Below are 27,685 nucleotides of genomic sequence, written 5' to 3' on the forward strand. Positions count from 1 at the left end.
AAGGGATAAAAGGAGGAAACTAAGAAAGATAGAAGGAAGGAAGGAAGGAAGGAAGGAAGGAAGGAAGGAAAGAAGGCATATTTCCAAATAACTAGTATTGTCTTTGGTATGTTTAGTGCAATTGCTAGTTTTAATTTTCTTACCTGCATCATTAGACAAATAGTACTTGACCCTACATAGCTCTAAACAGTCTATCAGGTTTTGCTATTATTAAAATTTGTCCACTTTTTGGTAAATTGTTGGTCTTAATAATTTTTACATTCCAAATACATTAGTTTTAATTTCATCTTAGCTATTTTTGTGTGTTTCAATTATAGCTTATACATGTTTAAGGTAGGATTGATAAGCTTACTTAATACTAACTAGCTCAAAGACAGTTATTTTGTTGTTACCATAGCACCCAAGACATTCGTGTGATTGAATAATTAGCCTAATTATATATGCTAATGTTTTATGAAAATAATCACTGGGAGAGGTTGGTGTGGTTGCGATGAGGGTTATGAAGCTGCTGTGTGGACGTTCCCAGCCGGTTCCGAGGACAGGACCTTGGCAGTTGCCGACACTGTTAGGGAATGCCCTCCCCACACCCACTCCCTCCCTCTGTCAGGTCCTGATCAGATGTCATCCTACAGAGAGGCCCACCCTGACCACGCTCCATGGAGTCATGCCTCTCTCTCTTTACTGCCGGCGTTCTTTTTAACCTGCTTCATTCTTTCTAAGCTCTTATGAGTAGCTGATATTATATTGATCGGCTATTGTTTATTGACTGTTCCACCAACTAAAATTGTGTCTCCATTTAGGCAGCTTGCTGGTGACTAGGTCGCCAACCAAATCTAACTTCAAGAGGATAGGAACCTTGTCTTTTCACTGCTCTTTTTAAACCCACTTTTTAGAAAATTGCCTACCACTTAGTTGAAGCTAAATAAATATCTGTTGAATGAATGAATGAATAAACAGAACTTATGTCACATTTTTTAAATATTTGAAATAAGTGTTGGATTGATTGTTTGGATAGAAGCCTCAAGTTAGGTCATTATCTGATTGGTGACATTGGAATGTAAGTTTGTCAGAGTATGCTTCCAAATTTTATTGCTCCCAAATGAATGACAGTGTTTCATTATTCTAAAATTTTCTATATTACTAAAAATCTAAAGACAATACTATGGGAAAAAATGTATCCTTGCCTAAAAACTTTAAATTTAAAGTTGTTATTTTCTATAGTGAGGCTTGCTTTTTTAATGACTTTTTGCCTAAATATGATAAAGTAAATTTCTAATATTATCTATTATGTCAACATTTATATTTAAACCATTCCTGTAATATGTGATTGACTGGTAGGAGGAAGTTTTAACAACTTTTCCTGTGGGTAGAAGTATATCTAGGGGTTCGTTTATAAGAATGATGTATTACTAGTATGTAACCAATACTTATTAAAGGCAAAAGAGGAAAACTAGATTGAGCCTTGTACATACTATTTTTGTGGAATCAAAAGTAATTTACTTTCTTTTCTGGTGATGGCTGATTTGTAATAGTCCTATTTATTTCAGAATTTGTTCTGTCAGATTTAGTTAGTGAGCACTTTTACTCCATTTAGACAGGCACAAAACACTTCATGAAAATATTCTTCCCAGCAACTGACAAAGCAGAACGAAGAGAAATTTTTTTTTGAATTTATTGGGGTGACCCTGGTTAACAAACTAGTTAGTGAACACTTTTACTCCATTTAGACAGGCACAAAACACTTCGTGAAAATATTCTTCCCAACAACTGACAAAGCAGAACGAAGAGAAATTTTTTTTGAATTTATTGGGGTGACCCTGGTTAACAAAATTATACAGGTTTCAGGTGCATAATTCTACAACATGTCATCTGCACACTGTATTGTGTGTTCAGCACCCCAAGTCAAGTGTCCATCCATCACCATTTATCACCCCATACCTTCCTCCACTTCCCTTCCTTGCCTCCCCCAGCTATCTTCACAATGTTATCCGTGTCCATGAGTTCTTCCTCTCTTTATTTTCTTTTTGGCTCAATCCTCCTCACAACCCAATGCCTCTACCCCTCCCCCCAAAAAAAACAGCTGTCAGCCAGATGTCTATCTATGAGTCTGTCTCTATTTTGCTTGTTAGTTCATTTTATTCATTCAATTCCACATATGAGTGAAATCGTCTGGTACTTATCTAATTTAAAAGGAACCAGTGCCTTGCTCAGAGAGATAGGTCAAGTTGTGGGCCTGTAAATGAGAGAGAAGTTGGAGTAAGCAAAAGGATGGCTGACTGCTCTAGGATTTGTAAAGATTTCAGAGGGTCAGAGCATGCCTGTGGGTGAAAATGAGGAAGAAATGTAGGAGGCTGAGGATTACATAAATTAGAAAAGAGCATGAAGCATAGCAATAGAGAAGGGCAGCAGGAGCAGAAGAACCTGATCAACACATGTGGCAGCAAGCTCACCTCATTTGGAAGCCCTGACAAAAGGAGACATAAGGTAGCATAGAGGGATCTGACGGGTCTACAAGGCAAAAAGGGTGTTAGTGCAAAGTAGTGATGGGTAGAATAGTGTCTGAAAATACAGAAACTATTACCTTTCTCCAGAAGCAGTCCCAATGTCTAACAATGCGTTTAATTCTGGCATTCTTTTCACAAATGATAACGTACTGTCACAAGGACTATTTCCTGATCCTCTCGCTTATTATCATAGCTAGAGTTTAGTAGAACCGGGCATAGGTAACAGAATGTAACAGACAGACACAGTTCCATATCCAGATTATATTTGAAACGAGTGGAAATCATTGCAAGTTCATGATAATGGGGACGGTAGCAAATGAATTTTAGCTGGATGAATGTGTATCCTAATTATTAAAAAAAGAACCATAATCACAATTTTCACTAATTGTAATTAATTCCAGTGTTGATGACATGAACAGAGAGAGCAAAGGGTTTTTAAAGTATTAAAATTTCTAATCATTTATTCTGAAATTCTTTATAGCCTTAAGGATAGTATATTAATATTCAATTCAGAGAGGAAAGCACATCTTTATTATTTCCATCATTATTTATTCCCCACACCCTTTTCCACCTCTCTCCTCCTCTCTACCCTGGAAGTCTCCACACTGTTGTCCACGTCCATAAGTTCATTCTTTTTTTTACTCAATCTTTTCACACCCCCAGTACCATCCCCCAACCAGAGATGTCTGCCTGTTCTCTGGCTATGAGTGTCTCTTTTTTGCTTGGTAGTTCAGTTTGTTCATTAAATTCAACATATGAGTGAAATCATATGGCACTTACCTTTCTCTGACTCGCTTATTTCACTTAACATAATGTTCTCCAGGTACTATCTTCTTTTGATACTTCTATTTTCTGATGTGTGTGTCTTATATCTACAGCTATATTGTTGTCTCCTGAAGGCAGGGATACTGACTCTAACTTTATGACGGTATTTTTCTGTGTATAAGATGCTATTTTTTTCTAAAATCGTCAAACTGAAAGATCGAGGGGCATCTTATACATGAAAGTCAGCCGAGGAGGGAACCACGTGGGTGTGCAGCTGCCCATACCTTGTCACACAGGCTTCCTCCAATCAGGCGCTTTATTGTTACTGACGTCAGCTGATGCCGTACTTGGAGGTGGAGGTGGAGAATGTGCAGATGCGACAGGGACCAGAACATTCTGAGCCCATAAAGATGTCAAAAAATAAAAGGATACTAAGTACCGGTAAGCAATTGTCTTATTCTGCAAAATTCAAACTGAATGTAATCAGCTGTGCCGAAGAGCATGGGAATAGCGCTGCAGAGAGACAATTTGGACCTCCTCCCAGTGAGTGTATGATCAGGCAGTGGAGAAAACAGGAAGAACAACTCCTGTTTGCCAAAAAAGAAGAAGACCTCAAGAGGAAAACCAGCAAAATGGGCAAACTTGGAGCAGAGGCTTAAGACTTGGATTATGGAGCAGTGCCAGAGTGGCTTATGTGTGTCAACCAAGCTTATTCAAGGTCAGGCAAGAATGTTTGCAAGTGAAATGAATATTGTCGATTTTAAAGGAAAGGCAAAATGGTGCTTCAGTTTCATGAGGAGAGGAGGGTTGGCATGAGAACAAAGTTAGCTCAGAAAATGCCACCAGTTTATGAGGATGATCTCACATATATAGAGAGTGACTCAGAAGACAGCAGTGATTCAATAGAAGTTGAAGAATTGATATGTCTGGAACTAATGGTGATGAAGAAGAGAGCAGTGATGCAACAGAGGCTGAATAAAGTGATATGCTGCATAAATCATAGTACTGGTATGATTTACCTGTGGTAATTACTAAATAAAAATATGTTCTGTTTTATGTTTAAAATATTTATTTCTTAATTTTGGGTTGGAAAAGTGAGGGGCATCTTATACATGGGGGCATCTTATACACAGAAAAATACAGTACTTTGTAGGCTTTAGAACATAGTGCATAAAATTAAATATTAGTAATTTGTTGATGTGCTTTCAAATAATTCAATATGAAATTCCTTTATACTCCTCATCTTTCCACTTCAGGCTAACTCAGGCATCCAGAATCTGTGCTCCCAAATTCTTTGAATGTGCTCTATTGCAGAATTATAACCATCCACACCCTTGTCTGTCTCTCCAGCTAAGATTAACTCCTTGTAGACTGGAGCTTACTATTCAACATTGTTTGACCAGGCACTGGATACATGCTTGGTTTCATCAAATTAGTCACTCAAAACGTATTTTTTGATTACCGTGTAGTCTTTGAATGAAGTGAATGAATGGATGAAATTTGCTATAAAAATAGTGATGCTTAAAAAGAGACATTAATTAGCACTAGGAATACATTAGATATGGTAGATCTAATGAATGATTTCCACCACTGAAATAGAAAAGCTGCTAACGTAATAGCATAGGCTAGAAAATGTAGAAAACTGTAAAAGAAAGCAATTTAAGCTGGCAAAATATGACATAATCTTAAATGTAGGATGTAATGGATTATCAAATATTTGATTGCTTCTTCCACGACTTTGACATCCTGACTGAAAATACATCATAAATAAGTACAGAATCTGTTGTAACTGGCGACTTAAAGCTGATTCCAAAAACAGCTTTAAATACCAGTGCCCTGGCCAGGTAGCTCAGTTGGTTGGAGTGTTGTCCTGTAGGTTTGGTCCCCGGTCAGGGCACATACAAGAGGCAACCAATAAATGCATAAATAAGTGGAACAACAAATCAGTAGTTTTTCTCTCTAAAAAACAAACAAAACAACAAACCCTTATACCAAAATTCAAACAATTTAAAAAATAGACAATTTTTAAAACATTTTTACTCTTCCTTGAAGGTGTTACATTCACACATAAAAGTATTGCCCAAAGCAATTGAGTATAATTTTTATTGGTCACTCTGGTCAGTGAATGAAAAGGATATAATGATTATTTGAGAAAATATTCATTAACTGAAAAATAGTGTCCCTGTAGGTAGGGATTGTGATAATGATATGTGTTTGTAAATATTTATTAAACTAAACAAATATGGTACATATTTAAGAGGAATGAAAAGGGCTCGACTCCTCTTATGAAATATGAAAAATTATAGAAGGAAAACTGTTCAAACCTGGGTGATCAGCTAGGTTTCTAGACTGAGGTAAACTGAGATGACTAAGGCAGAAGAAATACTGGATGAAGGGAGTAAAAAGGTACAAACTTCCAGTTATAAGATAAGCCATGAGTAGGCAATGGACAGTATGATGACTATCTCTCTCTATATATAAAAGGCTAATATGCAAAGTGTCCCCACGGGAGTTTGACCAGGAGACTGGGAGATTGATGGCTCGCTATGACGTGCGCTGACCACCAGGGGGTGGCGCAGAAGGAAGGAAGGCCCGGCTGGCAGCTGGCAGCCAGGGAAGGGAGGCCCGGGCCTGCAGCCAGAAGTTCCCAATCGGCCCTGATCGCCGGCCAGGCCTAGGGACCCTACTTATGCATGAATTTCATGCACTGGGCCTCTAGCTGTTAATAATACTGTTTTGCATAGTTGAAAGTTGCAAGAAAGTAGATCTTAAAAGTCTCATCACAAGAAAAAAATATTCCGTCACTATGTCGATGGACTTGTTATTTTGCAGTATATACAAATATCAAGTCATCGTTATATAACTGAACCTAATGTTGTATGTCAGTTATACCTCGGTTTTTAAAAATGAATAAATGAGTAAAACACTGTAAAATGAATAAGATAGCTACAATAAAACAGGAAAGTAATGTTGCATTTGCAAATACTGCAGATAATTTGGGTATGGTTATCATTCCCCGAAATACCTCTTTTTACTTTGGACACAAATACACTTTTTTTTATTTAAAGGAAAACAACTTCCCATATTTTTGGTCTTTGCCTTGACCTCAAGCAAGACAGTTATGGACATTTTGCAGTGTCTGTTTAATCTTTCTGAAACTTGTACTTAGTTATAGAAAACTGCACATTGTTCTCTTGAGGGTTTAACCATTAGACCCTAGGTACTCTCTGAGAGAAAGAAGTGTTAGGTGTGTTTATAGTGAAAGATGTGAATAATTGATGGAGTATTTAAGGCATAATTAAAACTAATAAAGGGCAGTGTTATGCCATACCAGTACTGTGTTGTTGGGGTGCTGGGAGTGCATAGCCAGTGTGGCTACCTGTAGTCCTACCTCTATGTCATTGTGGGGTAAATTGCTTAACCTCCCTGTGTCTCAGTTCTTCAACTGTAAAGTGGAATAATGATGATCAGCTTTTTAAAGGGTTGCTGTGAGGGCCCTGGCTGGTGTGGCTCAGGGGTAGAGCGTTGACCTGCACACCAAGGGGTCATGGGTTCAGTTCCCGGTCAAGGGCACATACCTAGGTTGCACGTCAATCTCAGGCCCTGATCGGGGCACATGAAGGAGGCAATCCATCAATGTGTCTCTCTCACATCCATGTTTCCTTCTGCCCCCACCCCACTTCCACTGTCTGTAAAAATCAATGGAAAAAATACCCTCAGGTGAAGATTTTAAAAAAAAAGATTGTTGTGAGGGTTATTAATTACTTATTGTTTATTAGGAAAACAGTTAACGCTAAATACATTTTAACTATTAATAAACAATAGGTGATTCAAACTGATTTACAAATAAATAGTATGTTTTAAATTTATGATATAGTATTTTGATATGTTACACCAGTATGTTCCATGTAATATTGAGATGTTTTTCTATTACAGTAATAATTCAAAGAACATAAAAGTAATTTCATAATACCCTTTTTAAAAAATAGATATTTAAAAGTTAAAAATGAAAGTATTTCCTTTATTCTTTGACACCCCCCTAAGCAGTATAAACAATTTTGTGAATATATCCTTGTTATATTAATATATTCAATTTACAGTAATTTTAGATGTCTGATATTTTCAGCACTAGTATCTTCTGCTAGAATCAACCACTTTTTATTTAATGTTCTGACCATTAAAGTCATATCATAAATAAATGGGTTAAAAATTATTTCTTAATTACAGTTATCCCTACAACTTTTATTTCTACAAAATCAATTGATTGTAATAAGTTATAAAAGTGAAAAATTGAACTTTGTGACATTTAATTACATTAATGATTGATAGGTAATATGCATGAAATGAAAATTTAGCAGGCAAGGAGGAGAAAGTGTTTATCCCGCTACCAAATATTCAGTGAATGGATTATAGCTACAATCTTGCCTTTAATGTTTTTCATGGTAATTGTCAGGAAGAGGTATGAAGAGTCATGGGACTTTAATAATATGCCTTGCCATTTTAATTGCTGAAAGAATCTTAATTGCCAGGAGACACATTACTAATTAAAATGTCATTTATATTCATTTTGAAATAATTAGTTTGAATGTTTGTAAGAGCTGAGATACAAATTCCAAATTCAAGAGCATATTTTGTTAAAATGTATGGTTAAGAAAGGTTAACAATCATAAAATTTTTAAATGTTTTTTTTTAATTTGGTACAATTTGATTTTTTATTGAATTATTGAGCTTGAAAGAATGGAGCTCACAGTATTTTATTTTACTTATTTTTTATTTCATTTATTTATTTATTTTTATTAATTACATTTATTGGGATGAAATTGGTTCACAAAACCATACAGATTTCATACAATTCCATAAAACATCATCTGTACACTGCATCATGTGCCCATCACCCCAGGCAAAGTTTCTACCCCCCTTTAGTCACCTCCACCTAGCCCCACCCCCCTTCCCCTCTGGCTATCACCATGCTATTGTCTATGTCTATGTGTTATGCATATATGTTCTCTGACTAATCCCTTCATCTTGTTTCATTCAGTCCTCTGCTCCCTCCCCTCTGACATCTGTCAGTCTATTTCAGGTATCCATGCCTCTGTTTCTATTTTTTTAGTTTATTTCATTCATTAGATTCCACATATATGTGAGATACATGTTATTTGTCTTTCTCTGACTGGCTTATTTCACTTAGCATAATAATCTCTAGGTCCATCCATGCTGTCACAAAAGATAAGATTTCCTTCATTTTTTTATGGTGATGTAGTATTCCTTTGAGTAAATGTACCACAGCTTTTTTATCCACTAATCTACTGATGGGCACTTGGGCTGTTTCCATATCTTGGCTATTGTAAATAATGCTGCTATGAACATAGGGGTGCATATATCCTCTTGAATTCATGTTTTGGGAGTCTTAGGATGTATTCCCAGAAGTGTGATCGCTAGGTCAAAAGACAGTTACATTTTTAATTTTTTGAGGAAACTCCATACTGATTTCCAGAGTAGCTGCACCAGTATACAGACACACCAAGAGTACATGAGGGTTCCCTTTTCTTCACATTCTCACCAGCACTGTTGCATGTTGATTTTTTGAAGATAGCAATTCTGACAGGTGTGAGGTGATATCTCATTGTGGTTTTAATTTGCTTCTCTCTGATGATTAGTGATGTTGAGCATTTTTTTCATATGTCTATTGGTCATCTGTATGTCCTCTTTGGAGTAGTGTCTAGGTCCTTTGCCCAATTTTTAATTGGATTGTTTGTCTTCCTGATGTGGAATTGTATATGTTCTTTGTATTTGAAAATTAACCCCTTATAAGATGTATCATTGGCAAATATGTTCTCCCATTCAGTAGGTTGTCTTTTCATTTTGTTGATGGTTTCCTTTGTGGTGCAAAAGCTTTTTAGCTTGATGTAGTCCTATTTGTTTATCTTTTCCTGTGTTTCAATTGCCCTCAGAGGCATATTGGCAAAAATACTGCTATGAGAGATGTAAGTCTTTTATCCATTTTGAGTTTAGTCATGTATGGTATAAGTTGATGGTCTAGTTTCATTATTTTGTTTGCAAATGTTTTTGTCCAATTTTTCCAACGCCACTTTTTGAAGAGACCGTCTTTACTCCATTGTATGCTCTTGCCTCCTTTGTCAAATATTAATTGACCATAAAGGCACGGGTTGGTTTCTGGGCTCTTTGTTCTGTTCCATTGGTCTGTATGCCTGTGCTTTTGCCACTACCAAACTGTTAGGATTATAATGGCCTTGTAGTATAGTTTGATATCCATCTGGTATTGTGATCCCTCCAACTTTGTTCTTTCTCAAGATTGCTGTGGCTCTTCAGGGTCTTCTTTTGGTTCCATATTAATACTTGGAATATTTTTTCTAGAGCTGTGAAATATGCCACTGGTTTCTTGATAGGAATTGAATTGATTCTATAGATTGCTTTTGATAGTTTGGACATTCTAATGATGTTAATTCTTCTAATCCATGAACACTGAATATGCTTCCAGTTGTTTGTATCTTCCTCAATTTCTTTCTTCAATGTCCTATAGTTTCCTGAGTACATGTCTTTTACCTCCTTGGTTAAATTTATTCCTAGGTACCCTATTTTTTGTTGCTGCTGCAACAGTAAATGGGATTGTTTCCCTAATTTCTCTTTCTGATAGTTCATTATTGGTGTATAAAAATGCCACTGGTTTCTGAATATTAATTTAATAGCCTTCTAAATTCACTTATTAGATCTTGTAGTTTTTTGATGGAGTCTTTAGGGTTTTCTAACTACAATATCATGTCTTCCGTGAATAATGGCAGTTTTTCTTCCTCCTTTTGGATTCCTTTTATGTCTTCTTTTTGTCTGATTGCTGTTGAATAAAAGTGGTGAAAGTGGACATCCCTGTCTTGTTCCTAATCTTAAAAGAAACACTTTTTGTGTTTTCCCTTTGAGTATAATGTTGGCTGTAGATTTGTCATATATAGCCTTTCTTAATTTGAGGTATAATCCCTCTAGTCTCATTTTGCTGAGAGTTTTTATCATAAATGGGTTCTAGACTTTATCAAAGGCTTTTTCTGCAGTTACTGATTTGACATGTGATTTTTATCCTTCGTTTTATGTGATGTATCATGTTTATTGATTTGCAAATATATACCAACCGTACATCCCCAGAATAAATCTCATTTGATCATGATGTATGATCTTTTAATGTATTGCTGAATCTGGTTTGCTAATATTTTATTGAAGATTTTAACACTTGTGTTAATCAGGGATATTGGCCTATAATTTTCTTTCTTTGTAGTGTCCTTATCTGGTATTGGAACTAGATAATGCTTCCTAAAAAGAATTTGTAAGTCTTCCCCGCTCTTAAATTTTTTTTTGGAATCATTTGAGAAGGTTATGTATCAATTCTTCTTCGAATGTTTTAGTAAAAGTCTCCTGTGAAGCCATCCATTCCAGGACTCTTGTTTGCTGGGAGCTGTTTGATTCCTGCTTTGATTTTATTAGTTGTAATTGGTCTATTCAGTTTTTTTTTATTCTTCCTAATTTAGTTTTGGAATATTATATGTTTCTAGGAATGTTTTTCCATTTCTTCCAGGTTGTCCAATTTATTGGCATATAGTTCATAGTATTTTCTTCCAATCCTGTGTATTTCTTTGCCATCAGTTGTTACTTTTCCTCTCTCATTTCTTATTTTACTTATTTGGGTCCTCTCTTTTTTTTTATGAGTCTGGTTACAGGTTCATCAGTCTTATTGATTATTATTATTTTTTAAATCCTCACTCAAGGATATGTTTTTGTTGATTTGAGAGAGCGAGAGAGAGAGAAACATTTATGTGAGAGGTTAATGTGAAACATCTATCAGTTGTTTCCCACAAGCTCCCTGACCAGAGATTGAACCCACGATATAGGATTGTGCCTGGACCAGGAATCAAATCCATAACTTTTTTAGTGCCCTGGGCAATGCTCCAACCAATTGAATGACCCAGCTAGTCCGATCTTGTTTGTCTTCTCAAAGATCCAGTTCTTGGTTTCATTGATCTTTTGTATTGTTGTTTAAGTCTCTATGTCATTTATATCCTATCTGATCTTTATTATTTCCTTTCCTCTGGGCTTTGTTTGTTGTTCTTTTTCTAGTTCTTTTAGTTGTAGGGTTAGATTATTAATTTGAGCTTTTTCTTGCTTCTTGAAGTAGACCTTTCATGCTATGGATATAGTATCAGGAAAGCCTACACCTTTGTTTTCTTAACAGCCAGTTTTCCCACATTTTTATGTGGAGGGCAATCCAATCTTCCCCCTCTGCTTTTGCATGTGAAAGCATAGTGCTGATTATTAGAAATTGACTTGATATTGTTATATTTTGCTCTGTAGGTGATTATGTCATCTGCAAGTAACAACAGCTTTTCCTTTTAATTTATTGTCTTTGCTCTTTTTCTTTTTCTTGTTTTATACAATGGTCCAGGGCCTCTAGTGCTATGTTATTTGGAAGTGACAACAGGCATTCTTGCCTTTTCCCAGTCTTAGAACTAAATCTGCATTTGCCAGGTTTATCCAAAGAAACAAGAGCAATAGAATACACATGCCTGTGTGTGTGTGTGTGTGTGTGTGTGTGTGTGTGTGTGTTAGGAGATTTAGAATAAATAATTGACTCATATGATTATAGAGTCTGGCAAATCCAAAATCTGCAGAGCCAGTGTTCCCAGTTGAGTTTGAGTCTGAAAGCCAGGAGCTACTGGAAACCAGAAAGAGTCGATGTTTCCGTTAGAAGGCTGTCAGACAGGAGAATTCTCTTACTTGTGAGGATCAGCTTTGTGGTTTATTCAGGCCTTCAGCTAATTGGATGAGATCCTTCCACATTAGGAAGGGCAATTTACTTTACTCGGTCTACTGATTTAAATGTTAATTTCATCCAAAAACATCCTCACAGAAACACCCAAAATATTACTTGACAAATATCTAGGCATCCTATGGCCCAGTCATATTGACACATACCATTAACCATCAAAATACCTAAAATTTATTTTATTGTTTATAATATTTGCTTTATGTTCTTAGAACACATCTTTAATAAATTATTAAAGCAAAAATTGTTGAACTGGCCCTAGCTGGTTTGGCTCAGTGGATAGAGTATTGGCCCGCAGACTGAAGGGTCCCAGGTTCGATTCCAGTCAAGGGCACATGCCTGGATTGCAGGCTCGATCCCCAGTATGGGGCATGCAGGAGACACCCTATAAATGATGATTTTCTCTCATCATTGATGTTTCTATCTCTCCCTCTCCCTTCCTCTCTGAAATCAATAAAAATATATATTTTAAAAATTTATTGAACTGTATCAAATGCTTTCTCTGTATTTATTAAGGTACCAATATTATTTTTCTCCATTAAACCATAAATATAATGGTTTACATTTGGTGGTTTTTCTGATGTTAAATCATCCTTACATTCATGGACCACAATGTTTTACTATAAAAGTTATTTAAAATTAAATAAGTTAAATAATCTCTTCAGTTTATCTGCCTGACGAATTTGAGTAAGTTTCCATTTGCTTTTAACTACCTGAGCTCTTCTTTCTATAATTCATATGGTCATCTCCATTGCCAAATTTCTCATCTATGTTTATAGGTGAAATTTGCTAACATTTTTTTTCTTTTAAGGTTCTCATCTAGTTTGAAATTTGGGAATAAAAGTTATAGTAATCTCAGTATATCAGTTGAGCAGCTTTATTCTGCTTTTATTCTTTTTCCTTCACTTTCTCTGTTTTTTTTTAAACCTTTTTACTAGAACGACCTGTGTAAGATTTTCTGTTATTGAAAGTTCGTTTAGAATGCCCAAAATCTGGAACGCTGACAACAAATGCTGGCAAGAATATGGAGCAACAGAAACTCTTTCATCACTGGTGGGAATGCCAAATGACACAGCCACTTTGGAAGACAGTTTGGCAGTTTCTTACAAAGCTACTTATATTTTTACCGTATAATTGCTCCAGCAGTCATGCTCCTTGGTATTTACCCAAAGAAGTTGAAAGCTATATCCATACAAAACTTGCACATGGCTGTTTATATCAACTTTATTCATCATTGCCAAAATTTAGAAGCAACCAAGATGTCCTTCAGTAGGTGAATGGATAAATAAATGGTATATTTTTTTAAAAAAATGGCATTAGCCCTATCCAGTTTTGCTCAGTGGATAGAGCGTCAGCCTGCAGACTGAAGAGTCCCATGTTCAATTCCGGTCAAGGGCACATGCCTGGGTTGCCAGCTCAGTCCTCATTGTGGCGGGGAGAGGAGCTGGGATGCATGCAGGAGGCAGCCGATTGATGTTTCTCTCTCATCATTGATGTTTCTATCTATCTCTCCTCTCCCTTCCTTAAAAAATAAAAAATGGAATTATTCTGTGCTGCAAAGAAATGAGCTATCAAACCATGAAAAGACATGAAGGTATCTTAAATACATATTACTAAGTGCAAGAAGCCAATGTTTTTTAAAAGGCTATGTGCTGTATGTTTCCAACTACATGACATTCTGCAAAATGCAAAATTATGGAGACAGTAAAATATCTATGGTTGCCAGTCATGGACGGGGGACACAGAGGATTTTTAAGGCAGCGAAATATTCTGTATGATACCATAATGATGGACATGTACCATTATACATTTGTCCAAATACATGTATAATGTACAACATCGAGATTTAGCCATAATGTAAACTCTGAACTTCGGGTGATTATGATGTGTAGATGTAAATTCATCAGTTGTAACAAATGTACCACTCTGATGCTGAATGTTTACCTGCATGGGGCGAGGGATTATAAAGGAAATCTCCAAAAATATTAAATGGGAAATGCCATAAATAAAAAATCCTAATTTTTAAATTGCAAGCCCTTATGAAATCTCTTGACCTCCCACTCCATCCTACCCTGTACATAAATCATTCCTTTGTCCAGCATATCTTTGTTGTATAAGCTACCCATCCATCTATTAGTCACTTAGTAACCATCTTGGTTATTAGATCAGTTATGAGAGAGAGAGAGAGAGAACATTCATATAACTTTTATTACAGTATATTGTTATAATTTTTCTATTTTGTTGTTAATATCTTACTGTGCATAATTTATAAGTTAAACTATCATAGGTATGTGAAAAACACACATAGCATCCTATATAATAAAAGGGTAATATGCAAATTGACCAAACGGCAGAATGACTGGTCACTATGGCACGCACTGACCACCAGGGGGCAGTCGCTCAACGCAGGAGCTGCCCCCAGCCACCGATCGCCCGATGGGAGCCTGCCAGCCAACCTCTTGGTCTCTTCCCCTGGCCAGCAGGCTCCGATCGCCAGATGGGGAATGGGGAACGGAGTGGGGGAGGGGACAGCAGACATGAGCGATGCCAGCCCCAAGGCCCACCTTGCCACACACAGAGGGTGACCGGCGGTGGGGGGTAAGGCCGGAAAGCGGGCAGAAACGGCCAACCTCTCGGTCCCTCCTCCCAGCTGGCAGGGGTGTGGGTGTCAACAGGAGCAGGGCCGGCTTCCAGCAGCCGGGGAAGATGGCCCTGATCGCAGGCCAGGCCTAGGGACCATACCTGTGCACAAATTCATGTGCCAGGCCTCTAGTAGTAAATATAGGTATCCACTGGGAGTCTTGGAATGTATTCCCCATACATAAAGGGGTTTATTGTATCTTCCTCTTAATTTTGCTGTGTTTGTAATATTGTCTGGAATGGAAGCTTGAGTTGGCAGTTAACGGGAGGTCTTTGATAGCCATTTCAAAATTTTTAGTGTGACTTGATCTGTTTAAACTTTCTAGTACATCTTGTATCATTTTCCTTTATATCTGAAAAAATGATACTGATATTTTAACATTTAAAAATACTTTATTGTGTCTATAGCTATCCTTTTTTCATTTTTTTCTCATTTAAAATATGTTTCTATATTTCTCTGTTTAATTTTTATTATTCCTAAAGAGGTTTGTTTATTTTACTAATCTTTTAAAAAGACTAACACTTGGTTATGTTCATTTTTTAAATTTGTATTTCTATTGCATTGATTTTTACTCAAATCTATATTTCCTTTTTTCTCTAGTTTTGTTAGGTTGTGCTTTTTTAAACTTCTTGAATTGAATTCAGCTCATTTTTCCTCTATTTTTTATTTTCCAATAACCTTGACTCTAAAAAAAAAAGATTTTACTGTTTTTTGTAGAGAGAGAGAAAGGGAGAGGGAGAGAGAGTTTGAGACTGAGAGAGAAACATCTATGAGAGAGTGGAACATCAATCGGCTGCCTCCTCCACGCCCCCTACGAGGGATTGAGCCTTCAAACTGGGCATATTCCCTCAATGGGAATTGAACCAGCAACCTTTCGGTGCACAGAATGATGCCCAACCAATGGAGCTACACCAACCAGGGCTAACCTTGACTCTTTAATGTGTATTTTTTTAAAAATTTGGATTTGATTTGATTTTGTTTGTTTTATTCTATCACTCAAGTTAAAGAATTTTCCCCATTTCTTCAGGAAGTTATTTTCCATATCAAAATAATTACTTTTCTATGTATAGTGATCCTGTGTTTTTCTCACCTAGTTTTATCTTTAATTGCCTTCTATATTGGCATAAATATGATTCTTCTTAGTTATTGTATTACACTTAATAATATATTTTTAGAACTTCCCCTTTGTATGCATTGTTTCTATACTCTCAGAAACATCATGTTTAGTTTTTATACTTTGTTTTTAATTGCCATTCACAGATACTTGAGTAAACTCCCTAGGACATATAGTTGTATATATGTTTCTTAGATAAATAGTTGAATACTGTATATGTTTCATGAAAGTCTTCTCAGATATGCAGCTTCTCTTAATGGCCTCATCCATTTTAACTTTTCATTACTCCCATCGATGAATTATTGGGTCTAACCAGTGATGACCAAATCTGACCAACTAATAACTTGGAAAGCTTGGTTGGGCCTCCCTTCCCTTAATCTTCCATATTTCTGATCCAATAGTTAAGGTTGTTTTTTTTTTTATCTTAAAGTGCTGTGAATACTGTTACTGAAAACGTCTTCCAGACCCCCTTTTCTTTTCATGCCACCCCACTCACATAGAAAGATTGTTTGCCATAAGATCCCTCTGTGTAGAAATGTCACTCTACCATTTCTAACCCTCGTCAGTAAATGGTCTCACTTGATTAAGGGTGTTGATGTTTCTCCCCAAGTAAACTTCCAGTTTAAAAATGTATTGGATTTGGGTACTTTTCAGCTTATTGATCTTCGTAAATATGATTTCTACTTAAAGTGGGAAGTAATTTGGATTTTTCAACATGCTCAATTGATAGAAGAATTATCGCTATCTTCTTTGAATCCCATAGAGCTTTCTACTGTGTATTTTAACTATGTCTGAAAATGCCTTAGCTGCCCTACTTGTAAGAGCCCTGTGTCCATGATCTGAGTCCATTTCATCTTTAATTCCTCATTGAATTCGTAGTGCACTGTTTTACAAAGGATAGGTATCTAATTGACTATTAAATAACCATAAAAACCTCCCTTTGTTAAGTCTGCTTTATTTACTATTCTATAACTATAATCTCTAACTATTGATTATTCATAAATGCACAAGGGCATTCTTTAACATTGTCTTGTGTCTTCTATCCTATTCTATGGAGATGATATTATGATAAAATTTGGGTTTGGAGAAACCCAATTACAAAGATGATTTCAGTGAGGGCAACTTGTCCTGTTACAGATGTTCTCCCTCTCCCCAGCAGTGAGGTTTAGTTTAGGGTTTCTTCTAAGGCAGCGGTTCTCAACCTGTGGGTCACGACCCCTCTGGCAGTCAAACGACCCTTTCACAGGGGTCGCCTAAGACCATCCTGCATATCAGATATTTACATTACGATTCATAACAGTAGCAACATTACAGTTATGAAGCAGCAACGAAAATAATTTTATGGTTGGGTCACAACATGAGGAACTGTATTTAAAGGGTCAGAAGGTTGAGAACTACTGTTCTAAGGTGTTGTTATTCTTTTTTATCCTCAGGTATGATTGGAAAAGTAAGACTTATATTTATATAGTAGAATTTTTTTTTGAAAAGTTCAAAGAGGCCTCAAAGTGCATATGAGTCACTTTTTCTGATGTTGGACTTGATATCACATTCCATAACCTGCAATTTTACCATTAGCCTTAAAACAAAATCTGCTTGTCGTAGGTTTCTTGTTGAAGTTTCAAATATATGTAAGTGTCCTCATTAGTTGTACAGTGATAGTTTCCATTAGTTCTTAAAGGAGTGTGTGGTCAGTGTAAATAGGATAACTTCTGTAGTCGTGCCCTTTCTGTAGAAGTCATGTGAATATAACAGAAAGATTCCTTAACAGCAGCGGTCAATTTTTAAAGTAGGCTATGCATTCATTATCTCACCCTTTCAGTGTGATCATCTGTTATCCTGTTAATAAGCAAGCTGATGAAGTGTATGACTTCTTATAGCTGTGACATCAAAATAAAGCAGAGTGATTGCTTTAAATACATTTAAAGTAGCTAAGTATTTTAAATATATATCATTTTAATTAGTTCTCACAACTCTGTGATGTATTCATATAATTATATATTTGTGTGATATAATTGGTATCACTTTTATACCAATTTACTGAGAGATTACTGTGACATAAAGAGGTTAAGAAATTTGACCAATCATACAACTAGTAAGTGACCATGAGTTAAACCTGTTTGTCAGATTCCAGAGCTTATTCCTAAACCACTAGGCAACACTGTCTAATAGTACACAATACTTTTTTCAAGTGATTATACTAGGAGCTCAGAAAACTCAAATGCTACCAAAGGCAAGATAAGCCACATAAATGTGTGAAGTGATTAAGTATAAAGTCATGAAGAGTGGGATAATCAGCATTATAAGAATCAAGAGGACATGAAAAGAAATTCAAAATATACATATATATTTAATGCAAGACAGACTTGACCCACAAGTTCACCATATTTGCATCTCTTTGTTTATAGAAATTATTCCTCTCTATTTTTACCTTCAAGTAATATATGAGGCTTTGCTAGTTGCCACACATTCAGAAATAGCATTTATTTCTTTATTTTCTTAATGAGTAAAGGACCATAGTTACATATTTTGAAATTGATTTCATTGAAATAAGAATGAAAAGAAATAATTCTTTTCTTTTTAAAAATGTACTTTATGTTGGTTTTTTTTAAATTAATGAAGTCCCAAGGGTGTACACTGCTATTACTCTGCCATCTGACACAATGATCCTTCCCATCGTCTTCTCTGTCCGATGTTAAGGTTTGCGAGGTATAGCCCTGTTAGTTATTGAATAAATAATTTTCAAACTCTAAATGTTGGGTCTTAAGATAGGACATAGAATTCAGTATCAGTCTGATATTTATTCATCCCCTCAGAATTATATCAGACTACAGGCTTGGCATGGTGACTATCTTAATTCATAAATATATTTTTAATCTATGTTTTTATTGATTTTAGAGAAAGAGGAAGGGAGAGAGAGATTAGAAACATTGATGAGAGAGAAACATGGATCAGCTGCCTCCTGCATGCCGCCTACAGGGGATGGAGCCCACAATCCAGGCGTGTGCCCTGAGCCGGAATCAACCAGGGACCCATCGGATCAGCTGAGCCACTTGTGCATGGCAATGCTCAGCCACTGAGCCACACCAGCTGGGTCATAAATACATTTTAAGCCTGCATCTTTGTAGTAATTTATATAAAAAGCAAATGTGCATAATGTCTTTTGTCCAGGTGAGTACTTTTGATAGCCTCTGTGTAGTTATTTTGCTAAAATAACATTTAGACAACATAGTGAGAGGGCTTTGTTGAAATAAGTTTTAACTGTTAAACGTGTATAATGGTCCTAGTTCAAGGAATTTGCCTTTGTACAAAAGCAAATTATTTTGATTATTGAAATGTAAGATTAGGAAACAAAATTTCTCATGTTAAAGTGCCCTAGAATTTAGATCAAAATAGAAATCATTCTTTTAAAAGAATTCAGATATAGTAAATGTCATTTATATCACCACATATTCAAACTTCTAAGTCAGTGGCACATTAGGGAACACACGGGGCTGGAGATGTGAATATTATATAATGAGGATAATAAAGGAGTGAAATGCGATGTGCCTCCGGTGCATATTAGTAGCTAATTCCAATATGAATGCTTTGCAATCATTTGTCGGTTGAGATGCATGTGTTCAGCTAAATGGAAATCTTGGCCGTTCTCTCATACACCCCATTATTTGTAATTGAACACCTGATTTCCATCATGCAACAAATTAACATCTGCACTAGATCTGCCGTTTATGCATATGGATACACTGATTAGAATTTTGCGGATAGATACTTGAAAACAAAAAGACAACATTGTGAAACACTTCCAGCCATAATTTTTGATTACATATTGAGAACCGTTTAATTATCTTACTCCATTTAATTAGCCCTTCTACTTAGGTCAATTGCTTTTTTTATTAACATGACATGTTAGCAATTTGTTAATTGGCATGAAATAACACGAGGCTTTTCTTCGTGTTTCATATGTGCTTAAGGAAGCTAAGGAAAAGGCAAAGTGGTAAATGTGTTCATTAGCCCCCGTTAGCATTTACAATGCCGTTGTGCGGTGCCAGCAAATTATGTGATTCTGTCCTGTGAATGTCTTTCCTTTATTATACCAGAGGAGATTGTTGATTTGAGTGATTACCAAAATTACCAAAAAAAAAAACACCCCACTGCAAATGTGAATATACATTTCAAATATATATGAAGGTAAGAGAATGATGAAAAGTGAAGAAGATATATGTATATACATGCTAGTAGGTGGGAGGGGAAATAGGCAAAAGACACATGCGTGTAAGGAAATTATTAAGAAAAAGATTGTCAGTATCAAGCCTTTAAGCTCCAAGCCTCTTTACTATTATGTTAAAAATTATGTTAAATAATTTGTAGATATCAACAGTATTCCATTTGCGACATTGACTAAGGCTCCTTTGTGTATTGATTCCATATATCCCAATCAAAGTAAAAAGTATATTCAGCTGATAAGTTTTTAGGTATAGTACCTCAAAATATTATGCACATTTCTGTGGAGTGGAGTGTAAAGGTATTATTGATTACACCTAGGAAAAACTTGATTTTATCCTAAAGAATTCCTCTAGGATATGGCACAAATAGACAATTGCCAGTAATCCTGCATTGGGAAAACAAGTTTAGCCAGAACACATGTAACCACCTTGCATTACAGTCATTAAGCACGGATGATTTTCTTTCTAACCTCTAAATGAGTTATTATTACAACTGGAGGCCCAGTGTATGAAATTTGTGCACAGGTAGGGTCCCTAGGCCTGGCTGGCGACCAGGGCTGACCGGGGCCTTCTGGCTGCTGGCTGGAGCCTCCCTTCCCCGGCTGCCTGCCAGGGCCTTCCTTCATGCCATGCCGCCCCCTGTTGGATAGCGCACGTCATAGCAAGCAATCGGTCTCCCGGTTGAACTCCTGAAGGGACAATTTGCATATTAGGCTTTTATATATATAGATGCCATCACAGCTTTGAGGAACTTAATGATTGTGAGAATGGAAATCATAGAATAGTATTGGTCTCCCTGTTACTTCCAGCTTTTCTGGCTGCAGCCATGGAGGGGCATTACATTAAGAGAGGGGGAGGAGAAAGAAAGAGACTAATATATATTCTATTGTATTCTAAATAGGATTACTTCATGCCAGCATAGAATTGAAGAGCTAAAAGAGATTTTGTAATTCTTGGCAGACATATTAGTGTTTTTTAAATACAACATTGAGGGTAAGAGTGGTTAGCATTTCTAAAGTATGTGTGGGTATTTATTCCATGAACCTGTACTGGGTGTATCTGGGCAAAGCACCAGGTTGAGCATTCCGGCAAAATACAATGATAAATTTATAGTGACTTCATCCTCTTGAGAATTGTTCTAATTTCTTTCTTGTCAGTAATCTTTCCATCCACGTGGGGGCACTATGATCAAATACAGGGTGGGCAAAAGTAGGTTCACAGTTGCGAGTCAGCGAGAGTTTATTCTTATATTATTAATTAACTAATGTATCCTTTATTTGTATTATTTCCAATATGAACAACCATAAACCTACTTTTCTCCACCCCTGTACAAGAAGAAAAGAGAAAAATGGTTTTCTTTGGTTTGGTTTACTTCAGTTAGAAAAATTGTTCAGAGTACTGTAGGGAAACCCTAACTAATTATGTACTTTTAGGTAAAATTCCTTTTTAAATGTACATATGGCTGAGATTTTTGTTTGTGTTTGTTGGAGTTGCAGTAGGTATAGACCAGCCGTGGGCAAACTACGGCCCGCGGGCAGGATCCGGCCCGTTTGAAATGAATAAAACTAAAAAAAAAAAAAAAAGACCATACCCTTTTATGTAATGATGTTTACTTTGAATTTATATTAGTTCACACAAACACTCCATCCATGCTTTTGTTCCGGCCCTCCGGTCCAGTTTAAGAACCCATTGTGGCCCTCGAGTCAAAAAGTTTGCCCACCCCTGTTATAGACTGATCAGTGGTTAGGGTGGATTAGGAGCCCCAGCATCCCCTGGGAGCCTGTAGGAAAGGCAGGTCCTTAGGCTGCTCCAAATCAGAAATCAGGGTGTGGGGCTCAGCAGCGTGGCTTTCCCAAGCCCTCTACATGCTCTCAGCACTTGCTAACATTGGAGAACCACTGAATTAGAATAGGTGGATTTTGACATACTTTTAAAGCTTCTAACTGTTGAAAAATTATTAGGTTAAAAATGGTCAAACGGGCTTGAAATATTGTGAAAATGTATTTCTTAGGAAAGGTTCCTCTCCTACACGAACAATAAATGAGTCTGAAAACTTAAACTTTTTCCCCCCATGATTATACAGCCAGGGTCAGATGAGTCAGAACAGTTAGTTGATTAGTCACTTTCACCCTTTGCCCCCACCCCAAATTGTCAATCAAGTGAACACTTAAGCTAAGTCATTTGTTTTCTATTATATAGATAAATCAGCCAAGTAATTGAATTTCTCAAATATAGCTCCTTGGGATGATGTCAAGACATGGCCTAGATTTCAACCTAGTACTGCTAACAGCGTTTCTTTACATCTCTATAATATCTTTACACGTATTGAAAGAACTATTATATCTATTGGGTCATCTGATCCTTGGAATAATTCTTTGAGGCAATTAGGAAACCAATCATTGCCTCTGTTTACAGTTAGGAATAGCTGAGACCAGTTTTAGAATCCTAAGTGTAATATTCAGATAGAGACTATACTAATTCCATGTTTAATAAGTAGTTAACTTTGTTCCCCTGTTCCTGAGAGTTAGTGAGAACTGCTGGAAGAGAATCCTGCTGCCTGTAAAAGAACCATAAACCTCCCATGTGTTAGTTAGGAAGGAGAATTCTCTGGGATGTGGGTTTCCCTCCCTGGAGGTATTCTCTCACACCCTTCCTTCCTACCAGACCAGGACTCAGATGTGCCCTGCCTGCCCCTCATTTTCTTTCTCTTCCATCTGGACTCTCCTTCCTTGTTTTTGTTTGACCAGTTACAATAGTTAGTACTTCCAGCGCCTTTATGCTGAGGAAGAACAAATAAAGTCGTTGCAGAGAATAACATAAACCGCCAGTAAACAGTATGGAGGGACCTGGAGAGTATTATGCTAAGCGAAATAAGCCAATCAAAGACAAGCACCACATGATCTCACTCATATGTGGAATCTAATGAATCAAATAAACTGATGATCAAAAATAGACCCAGAGACATAGAAGCATGAACAGACTGTTGAACCTCAGAGGGAATGTAGGAGAGGGTGAGTGGGAAGTCATCAACCATTGAGCTTGTATGCATATATGCATAACCCATGGACACAGACAATGGAGTGATGAGGGCCTGTGGGGAGGGGAGAGACTGAGTGGTTAAAGGGGGGAAAAAGGAGGACCTATGTAATACTTTCAACAATAAAGATTAAAAGAAAAAAGAAACACCAGTAAAGCTTGCCATCAGCCTGGTGGATTCTGACTGTTTATCTGCTGTTGTGCTCTACCCAAAGGCTGGCCTGATTTAGCTGGCACCTCACAAAGGTGCCCTGGGATTTTGCTCTTAGTCTTCTCTCCAAATGAGGACTCTTACCTTAACAGCCCCCAGCAGGGAATGGCCAGTTTTTCATTCACAACCAAATCACAACTAGTCCAGGATGCATCCTTCCAATATGCAAGGAGTGGTCTTGGTCTGATTGTTCTGAGATCAAGGCCACCTTCTCCATATATAAGGGCTAAAATCATACATGAAGGTGAGTGTTTTGTGTACATACTAGAGGCCTGGTGCACGAAATTCGTGCACTTGGGGGGTGGGGGGTGGTCCCCTCAGCCCAACCTATGCCCTTCCACAGTCCAGGATCCACCGCTGCACTCTTCAGCTGTGAGCCTGGCTCAGGGCTAGTGGCTGAGCCGCGCTCCCCCTGTGGGAGTGCACTGACCACCAGGGGGCCACTCCTGCATTGAGCTTCTGCCCCCTGGTGGTCAGTGTGCATCATAGCAACCAGTTGTTCTGCCCTTCAGTCTAGTTGCATATTAACCTTTTATTATATAGGATTAGGTGGTGGCCATTCCTTTACAATTAACTATAACTGTGAAGTGAATCTGGTGGCAGAGTTGAAGTATACTTGGTAAATATTCAATGAATATTTTTGTAGTGTTAAAAGTATCAGAAGTTATAGACTATACTTATGGTAGTTTTATAGTAATAGCTATATCTACCTTATAGGTTGTTATATTGACATAATATATGTAAAGTATAAAATACAATGGCTAGAATTCAGTAAATCTTTAAAAATGTAACCTGTTATAAGGAAAACTATGATGAAATGCATTGGGAATAGTTATTTGAAAAAATATCTGTATAGAATGGATGCTATGACAGAATATATTCTATTATAGTCTGTCATTTTAAACTTTTAGATTGAATTAAAAGGTTAGTTAACTTGAATGCTAACTGACTAAGTCTCACTGGAAATCTTTTTACATTTGAAACTAAGTTGTTGAAAATTCCCTTAATATTTACTACAATTTTGTATTGCTTTCTAGAGTAGAATCCATAAATATGTTTTACTTCATTTGATCCTTAAGGGTCATTTATTTGCTTATGATTATCCATCTGAGACTCTCTGACACCCTTGGTAGTTTATCTTCACTTTTCATCCTTTTTCTACTTTATGTTAATGGTTAGCATATCTTCTGTCCTAAACGGCATGAAGTAAATATTAAGTAAATATCACTGAAGAGCACTGACTCCAACATACGTCTTGCAGTCTGTGAAGTCAGTTTTTCTTCTCTATTTTCCTGTAATTGTGGAGCAAACAAAGTGGGAAACAGCCCTCTGATAAATTGAAAATAATTTGGATTCTAGCCGGTTACAGTTACAACTTTCAGTTACAGTTATAACTCTCTAGTAATTTATGCATTTCACTGAAACATGGATATGTTTGTGCTCCACCCAAGGATGTAATTATGATTCAGACCTGCAAGCAAGATTCTCCATTTTTTTTCTTAGGAAAAAATAGCACTCCTTCTTAACTGCAAATGAACAGATCTCAAACTTTAGTTCTGCTGCTGTTTCAGAGGTGAAACCATAAAGAGAATTGAAACAAATATATATTTACAGGTTATTGTCTTCTATGTACTGATTTTTTTTACACTCCATCTTATTGTGGTTACTTACTAAGAAAAATTCGGAGTGCTTTTTCTGGCTGCAACCATGAAGGGGCAGAAGAGAAGAAAAGAAGGTTCCTGCTACGCCAGAAACCCTTAAGAAAAAGCAAAGGAACTTGGCAGAGCTGAACATCAAGCACCTGAGAAACAAGTTTGCCCAAAAGCTGCTTCGAAAGGCAAGGAGGAAGGTTATTATGAAGAAGCTAGCCCTGGCCAGTGTGGCTCAGTTGGTTGGAGCTTCATCTGGTACACTGAAAGGTCGTGATTCGATTCCCTATAAGGGCACATACCTCGGTTACAGGTTTGATCCCTGGTCAGCTGTGCATGTGAGGCAACCTATATATGTTCTCTCTCACATCAATGTTTCTCTCTCCTTCCCTCTCTCTCCTCCCCCTCTCTCTAAAACTCAATGAACGTGTCCTCCAATGAGGACCAAAAAAAAGGAATAAAGAGCTAAAACACTATCACAAGGAATACAGGCAGATGTACACAACGGAGATTAGGACGTCAAGAAAGCTGGCATTTGTCCTCAGGATCAGTGGGATCAGTGGCGTGAGCCCAAAGGTTGGAAAGGTGCAGCACCTTTGCCAGATCTCCAGTGGCACCTTTGTTAAGCTCCGCAAGGCTTCAATGAACACGCGGAGGATTGTGAAACCATGTATTGCATGGGGTACCCGAACCTGAAGTCAGTAAATGTATTGATCTCCAGGCATGGTTCTGGCAAAATCAACAAAAGGCGAATTGCCCCGACAGAACACAGTGATTGCTCCATCTTTTGGTAAACACAGCATCATCTGCATGGAGAGTCTGACTCGTGAGATCTATGCTGCTGGAAAATGCTTCAAAGAAGCAAACAACTTCCTGTGGCCCTTCAAATTATCTTCCAAGAGCTAGAATGAAGAAAGGCCACCCATTTTGTGGAAGGTGGAAACGCTGACAACAGGGAAGACCAGCTCAATAGACTTATTAGAAGAATGGACTAAGATATCAAAAAAATAGTTATTTTTGTAATCTGGCCAGTTAATAAATAGTGAGTGCTTTAAAATTGGGGGGGAGGGGAAGAGAGAGGAATTCAGAGATACCTTCAGAATGGCTTTAATTCCTTTCTGTGAAGTAATCCTTATATTTTACATGTTCACATGACAGAATTCTAATCTTTAGCCCTAACGTTATGGTTAAATGGGAGAGGCCTCTGTTCATACTTGGTTTAAAAACTTAGGTGCAAAATGGTTCCTTATCTCCTTTTCTCTATCTGTGCTTCTCTTTTATTTTTGCCTGTGAATTTATGTGTCAAGTTATTCCATGAAGATGGGAATATTGAGCTATTTGAATGAATGTCAATATTTTTGTTATGTTGAGGAAAAGGTTTTTCCTATACTGACACACGCCTTAAAATGGGAGAAAGAAAAGGGCCTGATTTTGTTTCAAAGTTGCGGTTATAGATCTTGTTTGACAAAAGTGGTAATATATTTCTCCAGTAGATGGCGCAAGCATTCCCTGAAAATAGAAAATATTTTTGTCTGGACTAAAGAAAGTAGATAACTTGGTAATAAAGGTAGCACTGTTTAAGCAATAGTAAGTAATCTTAAAGACATTTCCTTTTAAAAGAAATGTAAGAAGAAGAGGTTAAAAGAAGGTGAAGTCACAGTTCACTTTGCACATATCAAACTTGTCAAGACATTTTATCAAATTAATGCAGAAAAACTTTAATGTTTAGTAGTGTATGAATAATCAAAGGTATATCATTACGGTCAATTTTAACTAAAAATATCTGAGGCTTGAAATTCTGAATATGTTTTGTAAATGATAACGGTTATTTCTGTTGATTACCTTGGTTTCATTTTTCTTTGTATCCTGCATTTATAGGCAGAAGCATTGTGAATATAGTTTAACAGATAAATAAATAAATAAATAAATGGAATTTTTATTTTTTAACACCAGCAGTGGTTATAATTGGGTTTGAAATTACAGATTATTTTATTTTTTAATATATTTTTATTGTTGATAGTATTACAGATATCTCCCATTTTCCACACTTTTCCCCCCTCATGAATTCTTAATCTTTAAGTTAAAGGAGAGAGAGAAACATTTTATAAGCCTAATGAATTCCAGCCTGATTGTATATGCTCCCCTCATTACTATTGCCTTTATGTATTTTGCTATGCATTCTCCTTCAAATAAGTAAATGTGTGGGAAAAAGAAACTGGTCATCAAAGTACACTTTCCTATAGTGGTCTGGAATGTTTGCCTGGTTGATAAATAGTAATTTCTTGAGAACCGAAGGAATTCAGTAGCTGGGAAACATAAAATGTATACTCGATAGCAATATTACTTTTATCTGATGAATGAGAAGAACTAGTTGTAACTGGTGTGTTATCATAGTTATGCTTATTTTAGAAAAAGATATCCTCAAAGTTTTGCCCCATGGTTTGGAATGTTCTTTTTTCTAAATGGATAAAGTCGAAAAATTACTGCCACTCCAAGCTTTCCAAAGACTCCTTTAAATTTGTTGGATTGAAATATTTCTGGAATATTACACTACTAATATAATGATAATGATGATGGTGGTAACGATGCCTTGATTTATATTGTGCTTTATCATTTCAAAGGCTGTTTCACATATATTATTTCAGTAGATTTTTGTAATGACACCACGTATTATAGTCAGAGCAAATGTTGCTATTCCTATTTTACAGATGAAAATGTGAA

The 27,685-nt window shown here is 36.6% G+C and overlaps 1 protein-coding gene across 1 annotated transcript in view; it reads left to right on the top strand.

Annotated features, from left to right (window-relative positions):
* Positions 1 to 26,792, top strand: part of CADPS2 (Ca++-dependent secretion activator 2) — a 143,534-nt gene extending 116,742 nt beyond the window's left edge. Inside the window, 5 exon segments of the mRNA XM_014549913.1 lie at positions 25,026 to 25,192; positions 25,428 to 25,643; positions 25,646 to 25,727; positions 25,729 to 25,871; positions 25,874 to 26,792. Coding sequence (XP_014405399.1) covers positions 25,026 to 25,192; positions 25,428 to 25,643; positions 25,646 to 25,727; positions 25,729 to 25,871; positions 25,874 to 25,959 — 694 coding nt within the window. The 3' untranslated portion in view covers positions 25,960 to 26,792.
* The last annotated feature ends 893 nt before the right edge of the window (positions 26,793 to 27,685 follow it).

Source organism: Myotis brandtii, unplaced genomic scaffold (assembly GCF_000412655.1).
Source record: "Myotis brandtii unplaced genomic scaffold, ASM41265v1 scaffold575, whole genome shotgun sequence".
In the NCBI taxonomy this organism is placed as follows: Eukaryota; Metazoa; Chordata; class Mammalia; order Chiroptera; family Vespertilionidae; genus Myotis; species Myotis brandtii.